Source organism: Salmo trutta, chromosome 31 (assembly GCF_901001165.1).
Source record: "Salmo trutta chromosome 31, fSalTru1.1, whole genome shotgun sequence".
Taxonomy (NCBI): Eukaryota; Metazoa; Chordata; class Actinopteri; order Salmoniformes; family Salmonidae; genus Salmo; species Salmo trutta.
In genome coordinates, this window is record NC_042987.1 from 9,249,789 (window position 1) to 9,273,679 (window position 23,891).

Here is a 23,891-nt window from a genome sequence, read left to right on the forward strand (position 1 = left end):
CGGCAATGCCAATGCATTCAACGGAACTCAACCAAATTGAGTTTTGAGGATGCCAATAAACAGTAGGTGTGTGGATGTTTGGTGCTTGTGCACGTCTGCAAGTGTGTCTCGGTGAGTGTGAGTGCGTGTTCTTGTGCGCACGTGTGTGTGTGTGTGTTGCTCACGTGTGCAGGCCATGGAGCGCGGATCCGTCTCCGCGCGGTGGAAGCCTTTCTCACACACACACTCCGAGGCTCTCTCCAGGTGGGAGGAGCTATGTGGCGGACATTTTGTGCAGTAGGCGTCGGTCGCTGAGGCCTTGTAGGAGCCCGGTCTGCACGCTGGTGAGAGAGGAGAGAACAGAAGGTAACAAATGTGCCACTACACCAGGTCGACAAGGTAAGACAGCAGAGGGGAACTGGAAAACACAAGGCTACAAAATGAGAATACCACAGTTCTACCGTAAAAATTACTTTTATTTCTGTTTCTATGGTGTCTACAATCTGAAAAGGTATAAAACAGGGTTCAAATGTGCCACTACTGAATGCATTGTACATTGGGTGATTATTCTCCTCTGAAGGTAAATGGTCCTTTCCACAGTCAGGAGATTGAGGGTGTTAGGAAGCGCAATTCCATAGATGGCCTGTGTGTTTGTCTGCGCCTGTCTGCGCCTGTCTGCGCCTGTGTGTGTGTGTGTGTGTGTGTGTGTGTGTGTGTGTGTGTGTGTGTGTGTGTGTGTGTGTGTGTGTGTGTGTGCGTGCGCAGATGGATCAATGCCATGACGGATTCCTTTGGGTGCTGATTACGTGTGCCGAGCGTGTGTGTGTGTGTTAAGAATGCGGAGTGTGTTGATTGCGTGTGCCGGTTCTCAAGGTCATGGATTTAATCAAGCAACGCGTCATTCGCCTCGGCACTTCCGTAAATGACCATTGTCACACACACACAGTCCAACACACACACACACCAGAGTGACCTGCAGCTCAGGGATTATTAGGAACTGATCTACATATGAACGCCTACTCATTCAAGGGTTTTTCTTTATTTTGACTATTTTCTACATTGTAGAATAATAGTGAAGACATCAAAACTATGAAATAAACACATATAGAATCATGTAGTAACCAAAAAAGCGGTACAAAATTAAAATACATTTTATATTTGAGATTCTTCAAATAGCCACCCATTGCCATGATGACAGCTTTGCACATGCTTGGCATTCTCTCAACCAGCTTCACCTGGAATGCTTTTCCAACAGGAGTTCCCACATATGCTGAGCACTTGTTGGCTGCTTTTCCTTCACTCTGTGGTCCGACTCATCCCAAACCATCTCAATTGGGTTGAGGTTGGGAGATTGTGGAGGCCAGGTCATCTGATGCAGCACTCCATCACTCTCCTTCTGGGTAAAATAGCCCTTACACAGCCTGGAGGTCTGTTGGGCCATTGTCCTGTTGAAAAACAACTTATAGTCCCACTAAGACCAAACCAGATGGGATGGCATATCGCTGCAGAAAACTGTGGTAGCCATGCTGGTTAAGTGTGCCTTGAATTCTAAATAAATCACAGTGTCACCAGCAAAGCACACCCACACCATCACACCTCCTCCTCCATGCTTTACAGTGGGAAATACACATGAGGAGATCATCCGTTCACCCACACCGCCTCTCACAAAGACACGGCGGTTGGTACCAAAAATCTCACATTTGACCTCTAGACCAAAGGACAGATTTCCACCGGTTTAATGTCCATTGCTTGTGTTTCTTGGCACAAGCAAGTCTCCTTCTTCTTATTGGTGTCCTTTAGTAGTGGCCAAAGCTGTCATCAAGTCAAAGGGTGGCTACTTTGAAGAATCTCAAATATAAAATACATTTTGATTTGTTGAACACTTTTTTGGTTACTACATGATTCCATATGTGTTATTTCATAGTTTTGATGTCTTCATTATTATTCTGCAATGTAGAAAATAGTAAAAATAAAGAAAAACCCTTGAATGAGTAGGTGTTCTAAAACTTTTGACTGGTACTGTATATTACATAGTAATATGCAATCACACACATATACCAAGAAATGGCCTAAATGCCACAATATCCCAAAAATACACATTAACCAGCTGAAAAAACAGGCGAGAGGAAAGGAGAGAGCAGGGGAAAAGCATTTTTTGTAAGCATTTCACTGTAAGGTGAGTACCTGTAAGGTGAGTACCTGTTGTACTCAGCACTCGTGACAAATAAAACTTTGATTTGATTTGAAAAAACAGAAGAAATAGAGAGAGGAGGAGAAAGAAATAGAGAGAGGAGGAGAAAGAAATAGAGAGAGGAGGAGAAAGAAATAGAGAGAGGAGGAGAAAGAAATAGAGAGAGGAGAAAAAAGAAATAGAGAGAGGAGGAGAAAGAAATAGAGAGGAGGAGAAAGAAATAGAGAGAGGAGGAGAAAGAAATAGAGAGAGGAGGAGAAAGAAATAGAGAGAGGAGGAGAAAGAAATAGAGAGAGGAGGAGAAAGAAATAGAGAGGAGGAGAAAGAAATAGAGAGAGGAGGAGAGAGAAATAGAGAGAGGAGGAGAAAGAAATAGAGAGAGGAGGAGAAAGAAATAGAGAGGAGGAGAAAGAAATAGAGAGGAGAAAAAAGAAATAGAGAGAGGAGGAGAAAGAAATATAGAGAGGAGAAAAAAGAAATAGAGAGAGGAGGAGAAAGAAATAGAGAGGAGGAGAAAGAAATAGAGAGAGGAGGAGAAAGAAATAGAGAGGAGGAGAAAGAAATAGAGAGGAGGAGAAAGAAATAGAGAGGAGAAAAAAGAAATAGAGAGAGGAGGAGAAAGAAATAGAGAGGAGGAGAAAGAAATAGAGAGGAGAAAAAAGAAATAGAGAGAGGAGGAGAAAGAAATAGAGAGAGGAGGAGAAAGAAATAGAGAGGAGGAGAAAGAAATAGAGAGGAGGAGAAAGAAATAGAGAGAGGAGGAGAAAGAAATAGAGAGGAGGAGAAAGAAATAGAGAGAGGAGGAGAAAGAATAGAGAGAGGAGGAGAAAGAAATAGAGAGAGGAGGAGAAAGAAATAGAGAGGAGGAAAAGAATAGAGAGAGGAGGAGAAAGAAATAGAGAGGAGGAGAAAGAAATAGAGAGGAGGAGAAAGAAATAGAGAGAGGAGGAGAAAGAAATAGAGAGGAGGAGAAAGAAATAGAGAGAGGAGGAGAAAGAAATAGAGAGAGGAGGAGAAAGAAATAGAGAGGAGGAGAAAGAAATAGAGAGGGAGGAGAGAGAAATAGAGAGAGGAGGAGAAAGAAATAGAGAGAGGAGGAGAAAGAAATAGAGAGAGGAGGAGAAAGAAATAGAGAGAGGAGGAGAAAGAAATAGAGAGAGGAGGAGAAAGAAATAGAGAGAGGAGGAAAAGAAATAGAGAGAGGAGGAGAAAGAAATAGAGAGAGGAGGAGAAAGAAATAGAGAGAGGAGGAGAAAGAAATAGAGAGAGGAGGAGAAAGAAATAGAGAGAGGAGGAGAAAGAAATAGAGAGAGGAGGAGAAAGAAATAGAGAGAGGAGGAGAAAGAAATAGAGAGGAGGAGAAAGAAATAGAGAGAGGAGGAGAGAGAAATAGAGAGAGGAGGAGAAAGAAATAGAGAGGAGGAGAAAGAAATAGAGAGAGGAGGAGAGAGAAATAGAGAGGAGGAGAAAGAAATAGAGAGGAGGAGAAAGAAATAGAGAGGAGAGAAAGTGGACAAAAAAAGAATAGTTAGGACACCATGTGACAGAACTAAATTGTTTAATAAAGGGCCTAAAAATACTACTTGTGTATACTTCCTTTCTACTCTCTCTTAGTAAATCACTCCTCTTCTTTAACTTAGTCGTTCCACTCTTTGGTCTCTCTGACTTTTCCACCTGTATTTAGGAAAATCAGCCATATTTAGACAAATCATCAATCATAGGGGAGCTAAGTCCCCTAGCACAATCCCCCATGGACCTTAGCACTGTGTGTGTGTGTGTGTGTGTGTGTGTGTGTGTGTGTGTGTGTGTGTGTGTGTGTGTGTGTGTGTGTGTTTCTGTGTATCAGCGAAGAGGGGAGCAGAGAAGGGACCTTGGCCTAATCTGCTCACACACACACACACACACACACACACACACACACACACACACACACACACACACACACACACACACACACACACACACACGTCAGTGCAGAGGACAGTAGTTTCAGTCTACACAGCCTTAGTAGGTTTTGATCAGGCAGCAGTAAGGCCGCCCGGCTTGGCGCGAGGCCCCCTGTCTGTCTATCTGTCTGCAACTTCGAGGTCCTTTATGTCCCTGTTCCAGAAGCAGAACTCTCCGGAAAGAAAAGATCCCAGGAGAAAAGCCACTTTTCCATGCCGCTCCGCAGCCTAGCCAACAGCTGACAGAAGACACACACACACACACACACACACACACACACACACACACACACACACACACACACACACACACACACACACACACACCTAGCCATGGGAGCCGAGAGATGACATGGGAGGAAGGAGAGCAAAGGACCCTAGAGAATTTTCTCTCTCTCTGGCACATGCACGCGCGCACGCACGCACGCACACACACACACATACACACACACGCACGCACACGCACGCACACACACACACGCGCGCACACACACACACACACACACAGTGTCCATTGAGGATTGTGCTAGTAGACTTTGCTCCCCTATGATTAATGATTTGCCTAAAATACGGCAAGGTACAGGTGGATAAGCCAGACACACTCACAGCAGCTACCGAGGATCTAAAAACAGAGACAAAAGTTTGATTCTCCTGGAACTCCAATAAGTTTTTGAACTTGAAATGTAGGCCTATCTGTTTCTCTCCTTATGGGAAACTGAGGTAAGGTGAGCGGGTTGATGCATGCACAGTGTGTGTGATTAGTGCGTACGGGATAATGCTAAAGAGGCGAGTCATCTCAGATCTGTGTGTCTCAGATCCAGTATCTGTAAGAGGCTTGTCTTATTAAATATTCATACAGCGACTGGAGTCTGTGTCCATGACGATCGATAGTTAGACATGATATACTACAGCTCCTAAAGACAATTACACACCATACGTGTGTGTGTGTGTTCTTAAATGATGATTACAGCCAAACTAGTGAAGATACCATGTGAATACCTTCCATAAGAGAACGCCTTGCTATGAACGGAGATACGACACTTTTCTTCTGGCCACACCTGTGATGTCAACCCCTCACCGTGAGCATACTGTTACACCTGAAAACAGACTAGCTGTAATGCCACTTTAAGGCAGGTAATCGATCCCACAGTGAATCATTCAGAGATCCAGACGAGAGCAGTCTTCTCCTGTGGCTCGGAGGAAAGGTAACATCAAACCGCAACCTCTGAATACTACAGACTGTCTGGTGTGTGTGTGTGTGTGTGTGTGTGTGTGTGTGTGTGTGTGTGTGTGTGTGTGTGTGTGTGTGTGTGTGTGTGTGTGTGTGTGTGTGTGTGTGTGAAATGTCTTTATTCTTTTGGAACTTTTATGAGTGTAATGTTAACTGCAATTGTTTTTTTATTGTTTATTTCCCTTTTGTTTGATATCTATTCCACTTGCATTGGCAATGTAAACATATGTTCCCCATGCCAACAAAGCCCTTCAATTGTCAATGACTGGAACGAATTGCAAAAATCGCTGAAGTTGGAGACATATCTCCCTCACTAACTTTAAGCATCAGCTGTCAGAGCAGCTTACCGATCACTGCAGCTGTACACAGCCCATCTGTAAATAGCCCATCTGATCTACCTACCTCATCCCCATATTGTTTTTATTTACTTTTTTGCTCTTTTGCACAACAGTATTTCTACTTGCACATCATCATCTGCACATCTATCACTCCTGTGTTCATTTGCTAAATTGTAATTACTTCGCGAATATGGCCTATTAATTGCCTTACCTCCTCACGCCATTTGCACACACTGTAAATATAATTATTTTCTATTGTGTTATTGACTGTACGTTTGTTTATCCCATGTGTAACTGTGTTGTTTGTGTCGCACTGCTTTGCTTTATCTTGGCCAGGTCGCAGTTGTAAATGAGAACTTGTTCTCAACTGGCCTACCTGGTTAAATAAAGGTGAAATAAAAAGTAAAAAATAAATAAAATTGAACTGAGAGAGAGAGAGAGAGAGCGCAAGCGAAAAAAATAAAATAAGGAGTGTGTAAAATATTGAGAGAATAGTCACTATGAGTAAGCTGACAGAATCTAGTGTAAATGGTAATTAGGGTATCTGGGTTGACCAACCGGAGACAGACAATAGCAGCCGTTATGCGTGTTTATGAACCGCGTTTTAACTTGGCCTTTACGGGTTGGCCAGTCTGACCCCACATCATCACACCACGCTGGACCCCAGTCGTGTTTAATTCAGAGAGGCTGCTCTCTCACGAGGAGGCAGCAGTGAGAAAACACAACAATAAAGCCCCCCCCCCCCCCCCCCCCCCCCGCCAATCTGCACCCAGTGGACAGACACACGCCCCGTAATATAAAAAATCTGCATCTCATTCCCACAGCAGCCATCAAAGAACCGGCCGTCAGAGTACAGTACGGCCTCAAGGGGCTTCACGTCTCTCAGCCTCTAATACTTTTCTACCCCTCCTTCCCTTCATTTTCTATGCTTCCGTTTCTCTTCCATGCGAGTTTGTGCATTGTGTTGAGTGTGTGTGCATGCGGGCGTGTGTGTGTTGCGCTCCATAAAGAGAAGTTGTGTAAAAAGCTCTCTGGCCCAGGGGAGATGAGCACCATAATGGTCACCATGGCAACACACTTTCAAGATGGAGCCCCTTTCCTGTCCCCCTTAAACACCGCAGAGCTCCCTCGAATTAGATAGCAGTGTGTGTGTCACTGTGTTTGTGTGTGTCACTGTGTGTGTGTGTGTGTGTGTGTGTGTGTGTGTGTGTGTATATATATATGTCTGTGTGTGTATGCACGTCATTGTGTGTGTGTTAAACCCATGTGTGGGCTATCCAGGGACTCGTTCAGGCTTACCCATTTAAAAATTGATACATCAAGCGTCAGTGGAGAAATCTGACAAGATCGGATTCGACAGGTCTAAAAGTGTGTGTGTGTGTGTGTGTGTGTGTGAGCCTAAAACTAATTTTCAGAGGGTAAACATGCACTCTGGTCGTTGGATAAACAACTGTCTAAGGACAGATAGGCCAGGTTGTTACGCATGACAGACATAGGACAGGTTGTTAGGGGGTACAGACATACGACAGGTTATTAGGGGGTACAGACATAGGACAGGTTATTATGCAGTACAGACATACGACAGGTTATTAGGGGGTACAGACATAGGACAGGTTATTATGCAGTACAGACATACGACAGGTTATTACGCCGTACAGACATACGACAAGTTATTAGGGGGTACAGACATAGGACAGGTTAGTATGCAGTACAGACATACGACAGGTTATTACGCCGTACAGACATACGACAAGTTATTAGGGGGTACAGACATAGGACAGGTTATTACGCAGTACAGACATACGACAGGTTATTAGGGGGTACAGACATGGGACAGGCTATTATGCAGTACAGACATAGGGCAGGTTATTATGCAGTACAGACATACGACAGGTTATTAGGGGGTACAGACATAGGACAGGTTATTATGCAGTACAGACATACGACAGGTTATTAGGGGGTACAGACATAGGACAGGTTATTATGCAGTACAGACATACGACAGGTTATTAGGGGGTACAGACATAGGACAGGTTATTATGCAGTACAGACATACGACAGGTTATTACGCCGTACAGACATACGACAAGTTATTAGGGGGTACAGACATAGGACAGGTTATTACGCAGTACAGACATACGACAGGTTATTAGGGGGTACAGACATAGGACAGGCTATTATGCAGTACAGACATAGGGCAGGTTATTAGGGGGTACAGACATAGGACAGGTTATTCTGCAGTACAGACATACGACAGGTTATTACGCCGTACAGACATACGACAAGTTATTAGGGGGTACAGACATAGGACAGGTTATTACGCAGTACAGACATACGACAGGTTATTACGCAGTACAGACATACGACAGGTTATTAGGGGGTACAGACATAGGACAGGCTATTATGCAGTACAGACATAGGGCAGGTTATTAGGGGGTACAGACATAGGACAGGTTATTCTGCAGTACAGACATACGACAGGTTATTACGCCGTACAGACATACGACAAGTTATTAGGGGGTACAGACATAGGACAGGTTATTACGCAGTACAGACATACGACAGGTTATTACGCAGTACAGACATACGACAGGTTATTAGGGGGTACAGACATAGGACAGGCTATTATGCAGTACAGACATAGGGCAGGTTATTAGGGGGTACAGACATAGGACAGGTTATTATGCAGTACAGACATACGACAGGTTATTACGCAGTACAGACATACGACAGGTTATTAGGGGGTACAGACATAGGACAGGTTATTATGCAGTACAGACATACGACAGGTTATTATGCAGTACAGACATACGACAGGTTATTAGGGGGTACAGACATAGGACAGGTTATTATGCAGTACAGACATAGGACAGGTTATTATGCAGTACAGACATACGACAGGTTATTAGGGGGTACAGACATAGGACAGGTTATTATGCAGTACAGACATACCACAGGTTATTATGCAGTACAGACATAGGACAGGTTATTATGCAGTACAGACACAGGACAGGTTATTAGGGGGTACAGACATAGGACAGGTTATTATGCAGTACAGACATACGACAGGTTATTAGGGGGTACAGACATAGGACAGGTTATTATGCGGTACAGACATACGACAGGTTATTATGCAGTACAGACATACGACAGGTTATTAGGGGGTACAGACATACGACAGGTTATTAGGGGGTACAGACAAAGGACAGGTTTTTATGCAGTACAGACATAGGACAGGTTATTATGCAGTACAGACATAGGACAGGTTATTACGCAGTACAGACATGGGACAGGTTATTATGCAGTACAGACATAGGACAGGTTATTATGCAGTACAGACATGGGACAGGTTTATGCAGTACAGACATGGGACAGGTTATTATGCAGTACAGACACAAAAGCCTGCTGACTACCATGATGATGACATACCAAGAATTTCACCAAAATCACAATAAATTGCTTTACCACTTCTACCACTACTTGTCTATGTGTGTGCTTGTGTATGTGCGTGTGGGTGTGTGTGTCTGTGTGTGTTGGGGGGAGGTCATTGGTTCTTTTATCCTTGTGGGGACCTGACATCCTCAAAATTCCTCACAAGGATAGTAAAACAAGGAACATTCTCCCTGTGGGGACATTTCCCACGTCCCCATGAGGACAAAGGATATTTTAAGTTTAGGGGTTAGGTTTACGATTAGGGTTAGTGTTATGTTTAGGGGTTAGGTTTAGGGTTTGGGTTAAGGTTAAGGTTAGGGATATGGTAAGGGTTAGTGTCATGTTTAGGGTTAGCGGTTAAGTTTGGGTTTTGGGTTAAGGTTAGGGATATGGTAAGGGTTAGTGTCATGTTTAGGGGTTAGGTTTAGGGTTTAGGTTAAGGTTAGGGATATGGTAAGGATTAGTGTTATGTTTAGGGGTTAGGTTTAGGGTTTAGGTTAAGGTTAGGGATATGGTAAGGGTTAGTGTCATGTTTAGGGGTTAGGTTTAGGGTTTGGGTTAAGGTTAGGGATATGGTAAGGATTAGTGTTATGTTTAGGGGTTAGGTTTAGGGTTTAGGTTAAGGTTAGGGATATGGTAAGGGTTAGTGTCATGTTTAGGGTTAGGGGTTAGGTTTAGGGTTTGGGTTAAGGTTAGGGATATGGTAAGGGTTAGTGTTATGTTTAAGGTTAGGGGTTAGGTTTAGGGTTTGGGTTAAGGCTAGGGATATGGTAAGGGTTAGTGTTAGGTTTACAGGGTTAGGGGTTAGGGAAAATAGGATTTTGAATAGAAATCAATTTGAGGTCCCCACGAAGATTGAAGAACATAACATGTGTGTGTGAGGCGTGGTTGAGAAGTAAGTGTATGTCTTTCTGTCTGGGTGGAACAGAGTCATCAGCATGATGAGTCACTCCACCCTGAGCCTCTCTCTCTCCACCCTAATCTTTAATCCCTAATCTGAGGAGTTAGGATCCTAATAACCAACCCACCGTATCTAATCCTCCCAAATACACTCTCACCCCTCTTCCCTCAGCCCCTCTTCCCTCAGCCCCTCTTCCCTCCACCCTCTACATTGCCCCGGGCCCTGCACAGTGGAACAGAACAAGTGTGTGTCTGTGTGGGCATTTGTGGGAGAGAGTAAGAGAGTCAGAAAGAAAAGGAGGACGAGAACTTGAGAGGAAAGGGGCAAAATAGTGTCAGGAAGAAAACGAGTGCGAAAAAGTATCGGTATCCCTGTTGACACCCAGAGGGACTCCTAAATAAAGACACTGATCCCCAAAATAGATTGTTATCGTCTTTAGTCAGAGCTGAGGGAGACAGATGGACAAAACCAGCGTGACCTTTAACCTTTCACCCTTGAGGTCAAACGTGAGCCTTTCTGACCCACACAAACCCACATGCACACTCTGACGAAACACCAACATGCAGACGTCTGTTTTTTTGACTACATGTACAGGGCAGTAACACATGCAGACTGACACGGTCTGTCAAATCCAAAAGTATGTGAAACACATGAGCACACTCCAAGCCCTGCTCTGATTTGCTCTCAGTCCCCTGGATGCTGTCCAATTACAGGGACTGGCCAAGGGGAACTTTGAAGCTCAGCACCAGTCACACACACACACACACACATGGATGCATGCATGCATGCACGCCCGCAAACATGCACACACACGAATGTATGCAGGCCCGTAAGAACACGCACACATGCACACACACACACACGCACAGCCTTCAGGGTTAATCTATGGAATTGTGTGTGTGTGTGTGTCTCATTTCCCATTGGGTGTCATACTTTGACCCTGACCTTTGCCAGAGCTCCTGCACAAATATTGATTTTATTTCACAGTGACAGGGGCACCAGCGCGAACACACACACACACACACACACACACACACACACACACACACACACACACACACAACAACAAAAAGAGAGCGAAAGAGCGAGTGAGTGAGAGAAAGAAATAACATGTGGAGTGAAGAGAAGGAAATTAAGTGCAATTAAAAACAAACACACTCACACACACAGACAGATAAAAACACCCACTCACTTACCGAGGGGTAACCTTAGCTGATCACAGACTCATTTCATGCATTCCCACTGAGGCTATTATCAGCCAGTCTAAAAACAAATTAAATTGATACCAGGTGTGTGTGTGTGTCTATGTGTGTGTCTGTGTGTGGGTGCCTGTGTGTGTGTGTGTGCCTGTGTGCACGACACAGACAGGAAGAGAAAGCGTGAACGAGAGGGAGAGGGAGAGACGTTGACAGGGAAAGCAAGTGAGCTAAAGAAAAGAGAGCGAGAGAGTGAGGGATAGAGAGTGAGGGATCGAGAGAGACGGAGGGGGAGATTAGGAGAGGAGGTTTGCTGCGTAGTCCCTCTCTCTCACCACGTGAGATAGAGTACGATAAATATTTTACGACGGCGTCACTCTCACAAAAATACACACACACACACACACACACACACACTGAGCAAACTTGCCCTCATCGCCCAGTCCCACGGTCGAGAGAGGAAGAGAGCGAGTGGAGGGTGAGTCTTCCATCGCCCTCTCCTCTCCTCCTCCATGTTATTTTCAGTTCATCACTCTCAATAATTCATTTCCTAGAGTAGAGCCCCCGTGCCTCTCTCCGCCACCGCATCTGTCACTAGCCTCACCTCAGAGGAAGAGAGGGATGGAGGGGTGGAGGGAGAGGAAAAGAGAGCGAGAGAGACCTTCTTCCTCTGACTGTTACGCGTCGTAGTAAAGCCTGCCTACCAACTGGTCCAGCAGAGGGACGGTATCCTTCCGTTCTATTACAAAACAGACGGGGCGAAGGTAGCGACGTGTCTCTACCACTACGTCGCAGTCGAAACAAGCCGTATGGGGATGACGACGCCACTCGGTGACAGCTCTGAGAATTCCTTTTCACAGCTCGGCGTAAATTGCTCTTTGATAGATCCTGCAGACACACGCACGCACACGCGTGCGCGCGCACACACACGCCATATTGGCTGAATAGAAATCCAGGTGTTTGTGCATGTGTGGGGGCATCCATTCATTCTAACCTCTGGAAGATGAAAGAATATATCTATTTTGCTCGGGTCAAGTGCGCGACAGACAATACGGTTCCCCCTACACACCTCAGCGTCCATTTCACCACCCTGAAGGAAGTCAAGTGTGTCGCAAAGAAATGTGTCTCCTTCTTTTACAAAAGGTCCGGAACCTTGCGGGCCTGTTGGGTTATAGACAGAAGTGTCCTCCCCTGCCCGCTACACAAACTTAACTTCCCCCCCCCCCAATAACTGAAGTACCACTGTTCCTGTGCTCCAACACTCCTGTTCCAACAAAACCATTTCCCAGGGATCCTGAACACTAACAGACCATTTGTGACAGACTCTTCTGTCTGAATAGCTGAGTGAGTCGTTTTCTCTGCAGTTAGAGCCATTATAAGGGAGACTGTGGGTCCTATTCAATCTAAAGTCTAAAGTCCCTGGGTCTCCAGGATAGACTAACACCAGTCCCCCTGGCCCAATGCACATCTGGAACCCATCCACTTCTGGGCTGGAGAGTGTGTGTGTGTGTGTGTGTGTGTGTGTGTGTGTGTGTGTGTGTGTGTGTGTGTGTGTGTGTGTTTGCGAAGGGTGGAGGTTTAATCACTCCCTTCCTGAGTCTCGGTTTCCTCTCCAGGAGACTCACCGGCTGCCTGCACGCTCCCACTGTCGTTCTGACGCCCGAATCACACACACACACAAACGCAACCACACGCGCACAAATGCACGCACACCTTGCCCCCCCCCCCCCCCCCCCCCCGAAGCCGACTGTGTAATGTGTACTTGCTGTGGGCCAGGAATGTGATGATTATTCCACAAAGGCTGAACCGTAGCGTCTCTGCGTTTCTCAATGGAACACAGAATGTGCCCAATTAACATCAAATATGCTCCAAGTCCCAGGATAGTTTCTCTCTCTCCTCTTCTCCCTCTCTCTCCCTCGCTCCGTCTCTCTCCCTCTCTCTCCTCCTCTCTCTCTCCTCCTCTCTCTCGCTCCCTCCTTCTCCTCCCCTGTAGGCAATAGAGGTTCTATATTAGGATGTGAGGAGTTTTTACGGCGTTCAATGCTCTCTCACTAAAGTCCTTGGCCTGCTTTTCTCTACATAGTCTTTCTACCGGCTTCTACATCACCGGGGGTCAGCCATTTTATATAGGAGAGATGAGGAAGGAGGAGAGGAAGGGAGGATGGAGAGAGAGGGCTAAGGTAAAGGGAGTTAGAGCGAGAGAAAGGGAGAGAGCATGGTTGAATATCAACGGTAGCTGGGCCCATCGAGCCACAATAACACAATAGTGAACAGAAAGAAAAAGAGAAAGACACACACACACACGAAGAGAGGTAGAGATAGAGTGGTAAATTGATGTTCAAGGGGATTTTGTTCAATATAATACATCTATATATTTGTATATTGTCTCCTATGGTAAAATCTGGGCCAAGGTAAAACCTCCCTGCTGCTCAACACTTCAACAGCTTACTGCAGCAACAGCAACCCCCCCCCCCCCCACACACACACCATCATTTCTCAGTCCTTCTATTTCTGACAGACCCGAGAGCAGGAGAGTTGACGAGGGGGTAGGGGGTGCGGGTTGAGGGGGGGGGTTGAAGGTTTAGGGATGAAGGAGGTCTTGACCTTCAAAGGTCTCTCAGATGAACACAAAAGTGCTCAGGTGGGCTTTACCGATTAGCCAGCACGGCCACACGTGCACAGACATATGCGCACACACACATGCACACACACACATTCCTTCCGCTAGTAAAGGGTAGGAGGGAGACGTAGTGCTGGTTTAGACAGGTAGTAAAACCAGACATGATTTCCCTGGTCCCTGTAGAGCTTTAAAGATCACATGCTGAGCTGTGTCTAAATGAGCCCAATGTCTTTCACAGGTCTCTAGATCAACCTTGTTCCTACATCTGTTTTCTACACCAACCATTTCATTACCTCACAAAAGGGAAAACAATCCTCTTATGAGATATAAAGAGAGAGAATGTGTGTGTGTGTGTGTGTGTGTGCGCGCGTGCGTGCGTGGATGTGTTTAACCAGAAGTCCCCAAAAGAATAGCAAACAAACAAACAAACATTTGACCAACTGGGGACATTTTGTTGGTCCCCACAAGGTGAAATGCTATTTCTAGGGGGTTTAGGGTTAAGGTTAGAATTAGTGTTAGGTTAGAATTACATTAAGGGTTTGGGTTAGTTTTAGGGTTAGGAGCTAGGGTTAGTTTTAGGGTTAGTTTTAGGGTTAGTTTTAGGGTTAGGAGCTAGGGTTAGTTTTAGGGTTAGGAGCTAGGGTTAGGAGCTAGGGTTAGTTTTAGGGTTAGGAGCTAGGGTTAGTTTTAGGGTTAGGAGCTAGGGTTACTTTTAGGGTTAGGAGCTAGGGTTAGTTTTAGGGTTAGGAGCTAGGGTTAGTTTTAGGGTTAGGAGCTAGGGTTAGTTTTAGGGTTAGGAGCTAGGGTTAGTTTTAGGGTTAGGAGCTAGGGTTAGTTTTAGGGTTAGGAGCTAGGGTTACTTTTAGGGTTAGGAGCTAGGGTTAGTTTTAGGGTTAGGAGCTAGGGTTAGTTTTAGGGTTAGGAGCTAGGGTTAGTAATAGGGTTAGGAGCTAGGGTTAGTTTTTAGGGTTAGGGTGAAGGTTAGGTTTTTGGGTTAAGGTTAGGTTGTTAGATTAAGGTTAGGGTTAGGGGTTAGGGTTAGGGGAAAATATGATTTTGAATGGGACTGAATTGTGTCCCCCCACAAGGCTTGCTGTACAAGTGTGTGTGTGTGTGTGTGTGTGTGCGTGCGTGCGTGCGCGCGTGCGTGCGCAGGCAAGCGATCTTTCATTATTTCACAAAGGCAGTATTCTCAGATGTGATATGAAGTGAGACTGGAGAAAAGGCGACAGCGAGATGAAGTTGTTCCTGTGTTACCAAGCCCAGGTTTGATTGAATGATTGAATGAACATCTGAGAAGGAGACATTTGACTGAATTCCCATTGCCTTTGTTAAAGCACGTAAGGGAAGAATCAGCCTCTGTTGAGGATAGGGCTGGGGCTTGAATCAAAAAGTAATCCTCTTCACTCGTCCCTCGTTCGCTCCACTTGATGGATCTGAGACAACTAGGCTTATTGTGTTTACCTACCTGATACACAGTTCTACTCTAACGTTTGTCTCAGAGACGAAGACAATATGTTCCAAAAGCCGCGCTAACGTGGTCTGTTTACCAGAAGCAGGTCTGCAAAAGCAGGTCTGATTCCATAAACCCATTTAGAGACTGATTTAGTACTAGTAGGACGTGTCCCTTTAAGCCAGCTCTTAGCATGAAGTCCTATGTCTGTGTCTGTCTGTGACAGAGAAGGAGTGAAGGACAGACAGGCGGAGAGCTACGGACTTCCAACATCACCCTGACCTACATTCTCCTTTCCCACCGTCAATCACTACAGCGACAGAGAGAAGGAGGGATGTGAGAGAGGATGAGGGGAGGAAAAAAATAGACGGAGAGAACGAGAGAGCGAAGACAGAGGGAGAAGAGAGACGTGCTAGAGAGATGGGCAGAGGCTGTCGAGGAGGACAGGTGTGCTGTCCCTCGCTCCTCTCTCTCTCTCTCCTCCCTCTCTCCTCTCTCTGTCCAGAGGTTCAGTAATTGGTGCTGTCAGGGCCAGACAGCTCTACAGCGTGGTTCTCCACTGTGGAGCCCCAGGACAGACCCACAGGCTGCAGGAACATCCACACACACACACTGCTCACTGCTCACTGACAGAGAGACACACTGACACACGCAGAAGGAGAGAGGGAGACAGGGAGGAGTGTGAGCGAGAGAGAGAGAGAGAGACTCTGTGTGTGTGTGTGTGTGTATTGGATGATTATGTAACCCCAGTAACAGGGCAGATGAGGATGAATTCATGTGAATGTAGGCTTCACAGCCAATAGGAGAGCAGAGAGGGAGACAGGGAGGGAGAGCGGGGGTGTAAAAGACAGACACGGAGAGAGTAAGGAGAGAAATGGAGAGTGACAAACAGAAAGAGAGAGAGAGAGAGAGAGAGAGAGAGAGCTCTTAACATGATATCTCATCTGACCTAAATACAGTCAATTAATTACTAAAGGGACTAAAAACACATGCACACGCCCTGTTACCTCAACTATCATTTTAATTTCTGTTATGTTTTTTGCTTTACGAAAAAGAGAAAGAGAGGAAAGAGAGATCCATGGCTTATAAATGTTTAAAGAGGGGGAGAGCAGAATCATCAGTCCAGAGGTCCCCAAGCCCCTTAGTGACACAACGGAGAGAGAGAGAGAGAGAGAGAGAGAGAGAGAGAGAGAGAGAGAGAGAGAGAGCGCATAGGGGAGAAGGGGGATTAAGAGTACGTTTAAGAGAGGGAGTTGGAGAAAGATGGAGGACAGGGGTGAGTTGCGTAAGTAAAGAGCTCTCGGTCTCCCTCCCTCTTTCTACCTCCTCTGTTGGCTGTCTGTGCGGAGAGAGGGAGATGAAAGGGGCGCTAGGTGAAGGGAGACAGCAGTACCATTACAGAACAAGAGAACAGCAGCAGAAACTAGCAAATGGGGAAAGATAACATATTATATATAATTGGAGGAGTCTGGTTGTTTGGGTGTCTGACAGGGACCGGAGCAGTAATGATTCCATTAACACCTCACACAGTACAAAAGAGAAAGGGGGAGAGGGGGACGAAAAGGAGGGATGAGAGAGGGACAGGGGTGGAGCGAGAGATAGAGAGACGAGAGAGCAAGAAAGGGGGAAGAGAGAGAGAGAGAGAGAGAGAGAGAGAGAGATAGAGAGACGAGAGAGCAAGAAAGGGGGAAGAGAGAGATAGAGAGACGAGAGAGCAAGAAAGGGGGAAGAGAGAGAGAGAGAGAGAGAGAGAGAGAGAGCAAGGCTGATTTAAATGCATTAGTGAGTCAGTGTTACCTTACTTTTCCCTGTGGAAGCTCTTCAGAAGCCCTGAGTAGCCGTGAGGGCGGGGCAGACACCTTTTTTGGGGTTTGGAGCAGTGTGTTTAGCACTAAAAGCATTGTGCTGTGCTCCTGGGGGCACATTAGAGCGTTACACAGGGGTGTCACGTCTCTATGCGACCTACAGACCTCTTTGTTAAAAGCTGAGTGATTATTGACATAGTTATTCTTAACGTTTGGGGGTTCTTTTAAAAGATGCGATATTGATCAAGACCAGACAATCGTCAATGGAATTACAATGTAAAGATCTAGGGTAAGTGTACCCATTGCTGACAGGTGTATAAAATCGAGCACACCGCCATGCAATCTCCATAGACAAACATTGGCAGTAGAATGGTCTTAGTGAAGAGCTTAGTGCCTTTCAAAGTGACACCGTCATGGAATGCCACCTTTCCAACAAGTCAGTTCATCAAATGTCTGCCCTGCTAGAGTTGTCCCGGTCAACTGTAAGTGCTGTTATTGTGAAGTGGAAACGTCTTTGAGCAACATCGGCTCAGCCGCGAGGTGGTAGGCCACACAAGCTCACAGAACAGGACAGAGTGCTGAAGCGCGTACCTCATAAAAATCGCCTGTCCACGGTTGCAACACTCACTACTGAGTTCCAAACTGCCTCTGGAAGCCACGTCAGCACAAGAACTGTTCGTCGAGAGCTTCATGAAATGGGCTTCCATGGCCGAGCAGCCACACCCAAGCCTAAGATCACCATATGGCAGTCCGACGGACGAATCTGGGTTTTGCGGATGACAGGAGAACGCTACCTGCCCCAATGCATAGTGCCAACTGTAAAGTTTGGTGGGCTAGGCCCCTTAGCTCCAGTGAAGGGAAATCTTAACGATACAGCGTACAATGACATTCTAGATGATTTTGTGCTTCCAACTTTGTGGCAACAGTGTGGATGACAATGCCCCTGTGCACAAAGTGAGGTCCATACAGAAATTGTTTGTTGAGATCGGAGGGGAAGAACTTGACTGGCCTGCACAGAGCCCTGACCTCAACCCCATCGAACACCTTTGGGATAAATTGAAACGCTGACTGCGAGCAAGGCCTAATCGCCCAACATCAGCGCCAGACCTCACCAATGCTCTTGTGACTGAACGGAATTAAGTCCCCGCAGCAATGTTCCAACATCTAGTGGAAAGCCTTCCCAGAAAAGCGGAGGCTGTTATAGCAGCAAAGTGGGGACCAACTCCATATTAATGCCCGTGATTTTAGAATGAGATGTTCCACGAGCAGGTGTTCACAGAGTTTCTACCTTCAGACATGAAATGGTTCAAATTGGGAACGCGTCGCCTACTGAATCGGGTGCGCTTACCGCCAACAGCGCGAGACAAATAAAAAAAATAGGAACGCGAGGTTTGTCGTTGGGTTTTTTACAGAAATGTTTGGCGGTCTACTAGGACGGATTGGAGATCAACCAGTCAATCGTGATCGACTAGTTGGTGATCCCTGCTTTAAGCCCACCTGAGATAAATGTCACATTTACAAAAAAACGCATCTATGTACCACAACGCGAGGTTCATTTAACAGTAAAATAAGACAAAATGCATAAAAACATGTAAGCTGTGAGTGCTTGAGATATACAGTATTATATTCTTATACCCCTACTGTATTGACTGTAAAATACCAACCTGCATCCCACAGCTGGCTTGCTTCTGAAGCTGAGCGGGGTTGCTCCTGGATGGGACCAACTTCCAGATGCTGCTGGAAGTTGTGTTGAAGGGCCAGCAGGGGGCACCTTTCCCTCTGGTCATAAGATCATGTCCCAGGACAGTGAAGGGAACATTGCCCTATGCAGAGTGCTGTTTTTCAGATGGGTGTCCTGACTCTCTGTGGTCATATAAAAATTCCATGGCACATAGCAAGACTAGGGGTGTTAACCCTGGTGTCCTGGCTAAATTCCCATCATGGCCCCCTAATTGGCATGTATCACTCTCCACCATGCTAGCTGATGTGTGTTGAGTGTTCTGGTACAACAATGGTTGCTGTGCATCACCCAGGTGGGTGCCACACATGGTGGTGAGATTCCCCCTTACCCTGTAAACTGCTTTGAGTACCTCAGTCGGTAGAAAGGTGCTATAAGTCCATAGCATGAAAAAGTCCTCTTTTCAATTGGCAAGCAATAGTGATTAGTACCCAGGTAGCATGCTGTCATGTGTCTCTTCATTTTACATTAAGTATGATCTCTTATTTGAGAAGGTACTTACAATATTTTTTTAAAGTTTGAGAGTCATCTCCACACAAAAGTTTGTTTGCAGCATTCGGGGGGGAAGGGCCTTGGTCGGGGAGGTGACCAAAAACCCAATGGGCACTCTGACAGAGCTCCAGAGTTCCGATGTGGAGATGGGAGAACCTTCCAGAAGGACAAACATCTCTGCGGCGCTCCACCAATCAGGCCTTTATGATAGAGTGGCCAGACGGAAGCCACTCCTCAGTAAAAGGCACGTCAGCCAGCTTGGAGTTTGCCAAAAGGCACCTAAAGTCTCTCAGACCATGAGAAAGAAGATTCTCTGGTCTGATGAAACCAAGATTGAACTAATTGGCCTGAATGCCAAGCGTCACGTTTGGAGGAAACCTGGCACCATCCCTACGGTGAAGCATGGTGGTGGCAGCATCATGCTGTGGGGATGTTTTCAGCGGCAGGGACTGGGAGACTAGTCAAGATCAACGGAAAGATGAACGGAGTAAAGTACATAGTGATCAAGCTCCAGAGCGCTCAGGACCTCAGACTGGGGTGAAGGTTCACCTTCCAACAGGACAACAACCCTAAGCACACAGCCAAGACAATGCAGGAATGGCTTGGTGACAAGTCTCTGAATGTCCTTGAGGTGCCCAGACAAAGCCCGGACATGAACCCGATCGAACATCTCTAGAGAGACCTGAAAGTAGCTGTGCAGCAACGCTTGAGAGGATCTGCAGAGAAGAATGGGAGAAACACGAGGCTGTAATCACTGCCAAAGGTGCTTCAACAAAGGTCTGAGTAAAGGGTCTGAATACTTATATAAATGTGATATTTAAATGTTTTCTATTTTATAAATTTGCTAATATTTCTAAGAACCTGTTTTTGCTTTTTCATTATGCGGTATTGTATGTAGATTGACGAGGGGGGAAAACGATTTAATCCGTTTTAGAATAAGGCTGTAACGCAACAAAATGTGGAAAAATTCAAGTGGTCTGAATACTTTCCGAATGCACCGTATACAAAACATTAAGAACACCTGAACTTTCAATGACAGACTGACCAGGTGAATCCAGGTGAAAGCTATGATCCCTTATTGACATCACTTGTGAAATCCACTTCAATCAGCGTAGATGAAGGGGGGAGATGGGTTAAAGAAGGATTTTTAAGTCTTGAGAATATTGAGGCATGGATTGTGTATGTGTGCCTTTCAGAGGGCGAATGGGCGAGATAAAATATTTAAGTGCCTTTAAACAGGGTAGTAGGTGTCAGGCGCACCGGTTTGTGTCAAGAACTGCAACGCTGCTGGGTTTTTCACGCTCAACATGTCTCGCATGTGTATCAAGAATGGTCCACCACCCAAAGGACATCCAGCCAACTTGACACAGGGGTGGGAAGCATTGGGGTCAACATGGGCCAGCATCCCTGTGGAACGCTTTCGACACCTTGTAGAGTCCATGACCCGACGATTGGTGTTCTTAATGTTTGATGTACTCAGTGTATCTTGCAATAGTAACAAGTGATTGTTCAAATAAAAACAAGTATACATTTGAACAATTACTTGTTAGTATTGCATTAAAGCACGAACAAATACCTATAAACACATACATAGCATTACTTGGCCCTGATTGTAAAAAAGATATGGCCATTTTTATAGTGGGAGTGTGTCTCCGCTAACGCGTGACATTGCCCAGAGGTGTAACGCCTTGCTGTGTTAGCCTGGACCTGGAGTTGCAATGAAGTTTTAACTGGCGGTTCGTAAAATAGTGTTCAGCAGTAAAACGGTGTTAATTCCAATATAGTTATCTGCCACAACGATAATCTCACAATGAAAGGCGCCAAGAACAGCACACAAGAATAGCGGAGGTGCATAAAGATGGCGGCCGTCATGCCATGTTGAACATTGCGCTCGTTACTCTTTTTTTTAGCAGGGTATTAGACGAGTATACATGATCCCAATTTTAGTGTCAATTTGAAAAAACTAAAAAGTAGATTGCGCTGATTTATTGGCGCGTTGCACCATATCGCGTACCTTCGAACGTAGTGGGTAGTGCTCAAACACAATGAAATCATACCTACAATTCGGCCGTCTTCCTGCACGTTCGCCATTGTTCTGGTTCAATTGTGTTCCTAGGAACTTCGGAGCACAACAATCGGTACTGTAACTCTACATTCCCAAAGGACTTGTAAGGAAGCTTGTGCATGTCCTGCTGCATCTTATAAGAGAAACAAACAGCCTATCTACATGCAGTACCACGGGGTTTAGTTCTCACAACTGAGCCTAAGACAGCTCTAGCAAGGGAAGATATTGGTCAGCTGACACACACACGCACGCACGCACGCACGCACACACACACACACACACACACACACACACTCAAATCTGCGGAGTTCAACAACTTAATACTCAGCAACCTGAGGCATCCCCTCTCCTCCACCTCCTCCACTCTAAAGAGTGGAAATTGGTACATACACATCTCCTCGCTCGCTCACACACTCACAAACACAAACTGCCTCCGAGCAACTCTCCCGACCTTCTCTTTCGTAACATTGTCCTCGCTACGTAAGGGGGTTGTCTAACACACCCACCCACACACACACACACAGCCTTACCCAACAGGGGGTAGTAAACCACATACCCACAGTCGTTATCATTCCATCCTGGTAAACCACATTGTTTTCCATAACGCTGCCGTCTATCTGTATTCATATCCTCTCTGGAACAGTTTCTCCGTTCACTACTAGATCTAGATCTATCAGGACTAGGCTTGTCACGATACCAACAATTAACAAACAATACGATACCGGGCCAAGTATCGCGATACCATGGTGGGGAAAAAAATATCTGTGGCCATAGCATCCTGTTCGCCCGGACGCTTGTTCAGGTTTTCGAAATGTTCTCCAAAAACCTGTCACTGAAATTCACACTTCTTCTCAATATAACACATTTACTGTAACTTCACAGTGTTCAGTGTATAATATAACACTGCATAGAATGGCTGATTTTGTCCCATCTAACAGGACCCACATGGCAGCACCAGGTACAGTGCAGTATAATCCTAATAGATTTTCTGCCCACCTCTCTACTGTCACAACGTTACCCGCACAGGATGTTGGTGGCACCTTAATTGGGGAGAGCGTGCTTGTGGTAATGACTAGAGAAGAGTCAGTGGAATCAAATACACCAAACGCATCGTTTCCAGGTGTTTGATGTCATTCCATTTGCGCCCATTATTACGAGCCATCCTCCCCTCAGCAGCCTCCACTGGTTAGCCGACGTGTGGTGAGCTTTCTGAGGAAGGAATGGCTGCCATGGAATTGGTTGTGTATGTAAAGCCAGAGAGCAGCACAGGCACAAGCAGATACACACACATTATAAACCTTGTATCCATTCACATTGGGGCTGGCCATTGTTTCCTTCTTATCCAGCCCCCCCCCCCCCCCCCCCCCCCCCCCCCCACACACACACACACACGGCAATTTTATTTGTCACATGCTCCGAATACAACAGGTATAGACCTTAACGTGAAATGCTTACTTTTACAAGCCCTTAACCAACAATTCAGTTCAAGAAAATGAAGTGAAAAAAACATTTACTAAATACACTCACGTTGGCAGAAGTCCTTCTGCTCCTCGTACCCCGGCTTGCACACACACCTCCCAATGGGCACCAGCCAGCCCCCGTCGGCGCTACAGTACATCCTGGGGGCCTCGAACTCCTCCGACGCGTTCACACACAGCCCTCTGACCTCCACCAGGGCCGAGTCGCCCCCCGTTACGGTGTCGGGGAACTGGGCCAGGTTGAGCACGGTGAGGGGACACTTCTTGTAGAAGACACGAACAGAGACCAGAGCGATGCAGGCTCCCAGGTCCTGGAAGGCCAGGTAGAACCCCTTCTTACTCAGGTTGCTGATGTCACGCACCTCTGTGTTCAGCTTCATCACACGGTCGCCCACGTCCACCTAGAGAGAGGGGAAGCAAGCAGATTTAGTAAAACTTTGGGCTATTTTAGTTAGAAAAGGATGTTTGTCGTCATTATTATTACGGGGATTGTTTTGCCCTCAGTAGGTAAGTTGCCCTCAACTCCATGTCCAGAGTCAGAACTTGTTTCATCCTCCTAATGGTTAAGATAAGAATGGTTAGGGAAATCTGAGGTTAATGTTAGGATTGGGGGGTACGGTACTCTGATCCTAGCGCTGTAGTTAGAGCCAACCTCTACCTTGGGACTCTGTGTTTTCACTGACCTGTGTGAAGCTCTCGTCAGCAGCGATGGTGTCTATCTTGATGTACTGACTCTCCTTGATGAACCACAGGTTGGCGTTATTGGATTCATAGTAGAACATGTTGAACGTCTGGAAAACACACAAATGGACATTTGCATTTGATTAAAACTTGACATTTTGTTATGCCGTAGCTCTATGGAAAACTGTTTGACAGAAAGATCACTTCTCTAGGTCGAGATTCAAAACATTATGACATTTCAGTCAACCATGACCTTGAAGCAAGGAGTATTGAACAATTGTTGACAGAATGGAAACCATGAGCAGATGGACCTCTTTGCAGGTGCCGGGTACTCCAGGCAGGCTG

At 45.9% G+C, this 23,891-nt stretch overlaps 1 protein-coding gene across 2 annotated transcripts in view; it reads right to left on the reverse strand.

Annotated features, from left to right (window-relative positions):
- Positions 1-23,891, reverse strand: part of epha4b (eph receptor A4b) — a 128,715-nt gene that overhangs the window by 80,295 nt on the left and 24,529 nt on the right. For both annotated transcript variants that reach the window (XM_029725073.1, XM_029725072.1), the window contains exons 3-6: positions 23,858-23,891; positions 23,549-23,656; positions 22,915-23,266; positions 165-320 (exon numbers count right to left, since the gene is read on the reverse strand). The exon at positions 23,858-23,891 is cut by the window's right edge and continues 167 nt beyond it. In XM_029725073.1, the coding sequence (XP_029580933.1) occupies positions 165-320; positions 22,915-23,266; positions 23,549-23,656; positions 23,858-23,891 (650 nt within the window). The remainder of the gene's footprint in view (positions 1-164; positions 321-22,914; positions 23,267-23,548; positions 23,657-23,857) is intronic.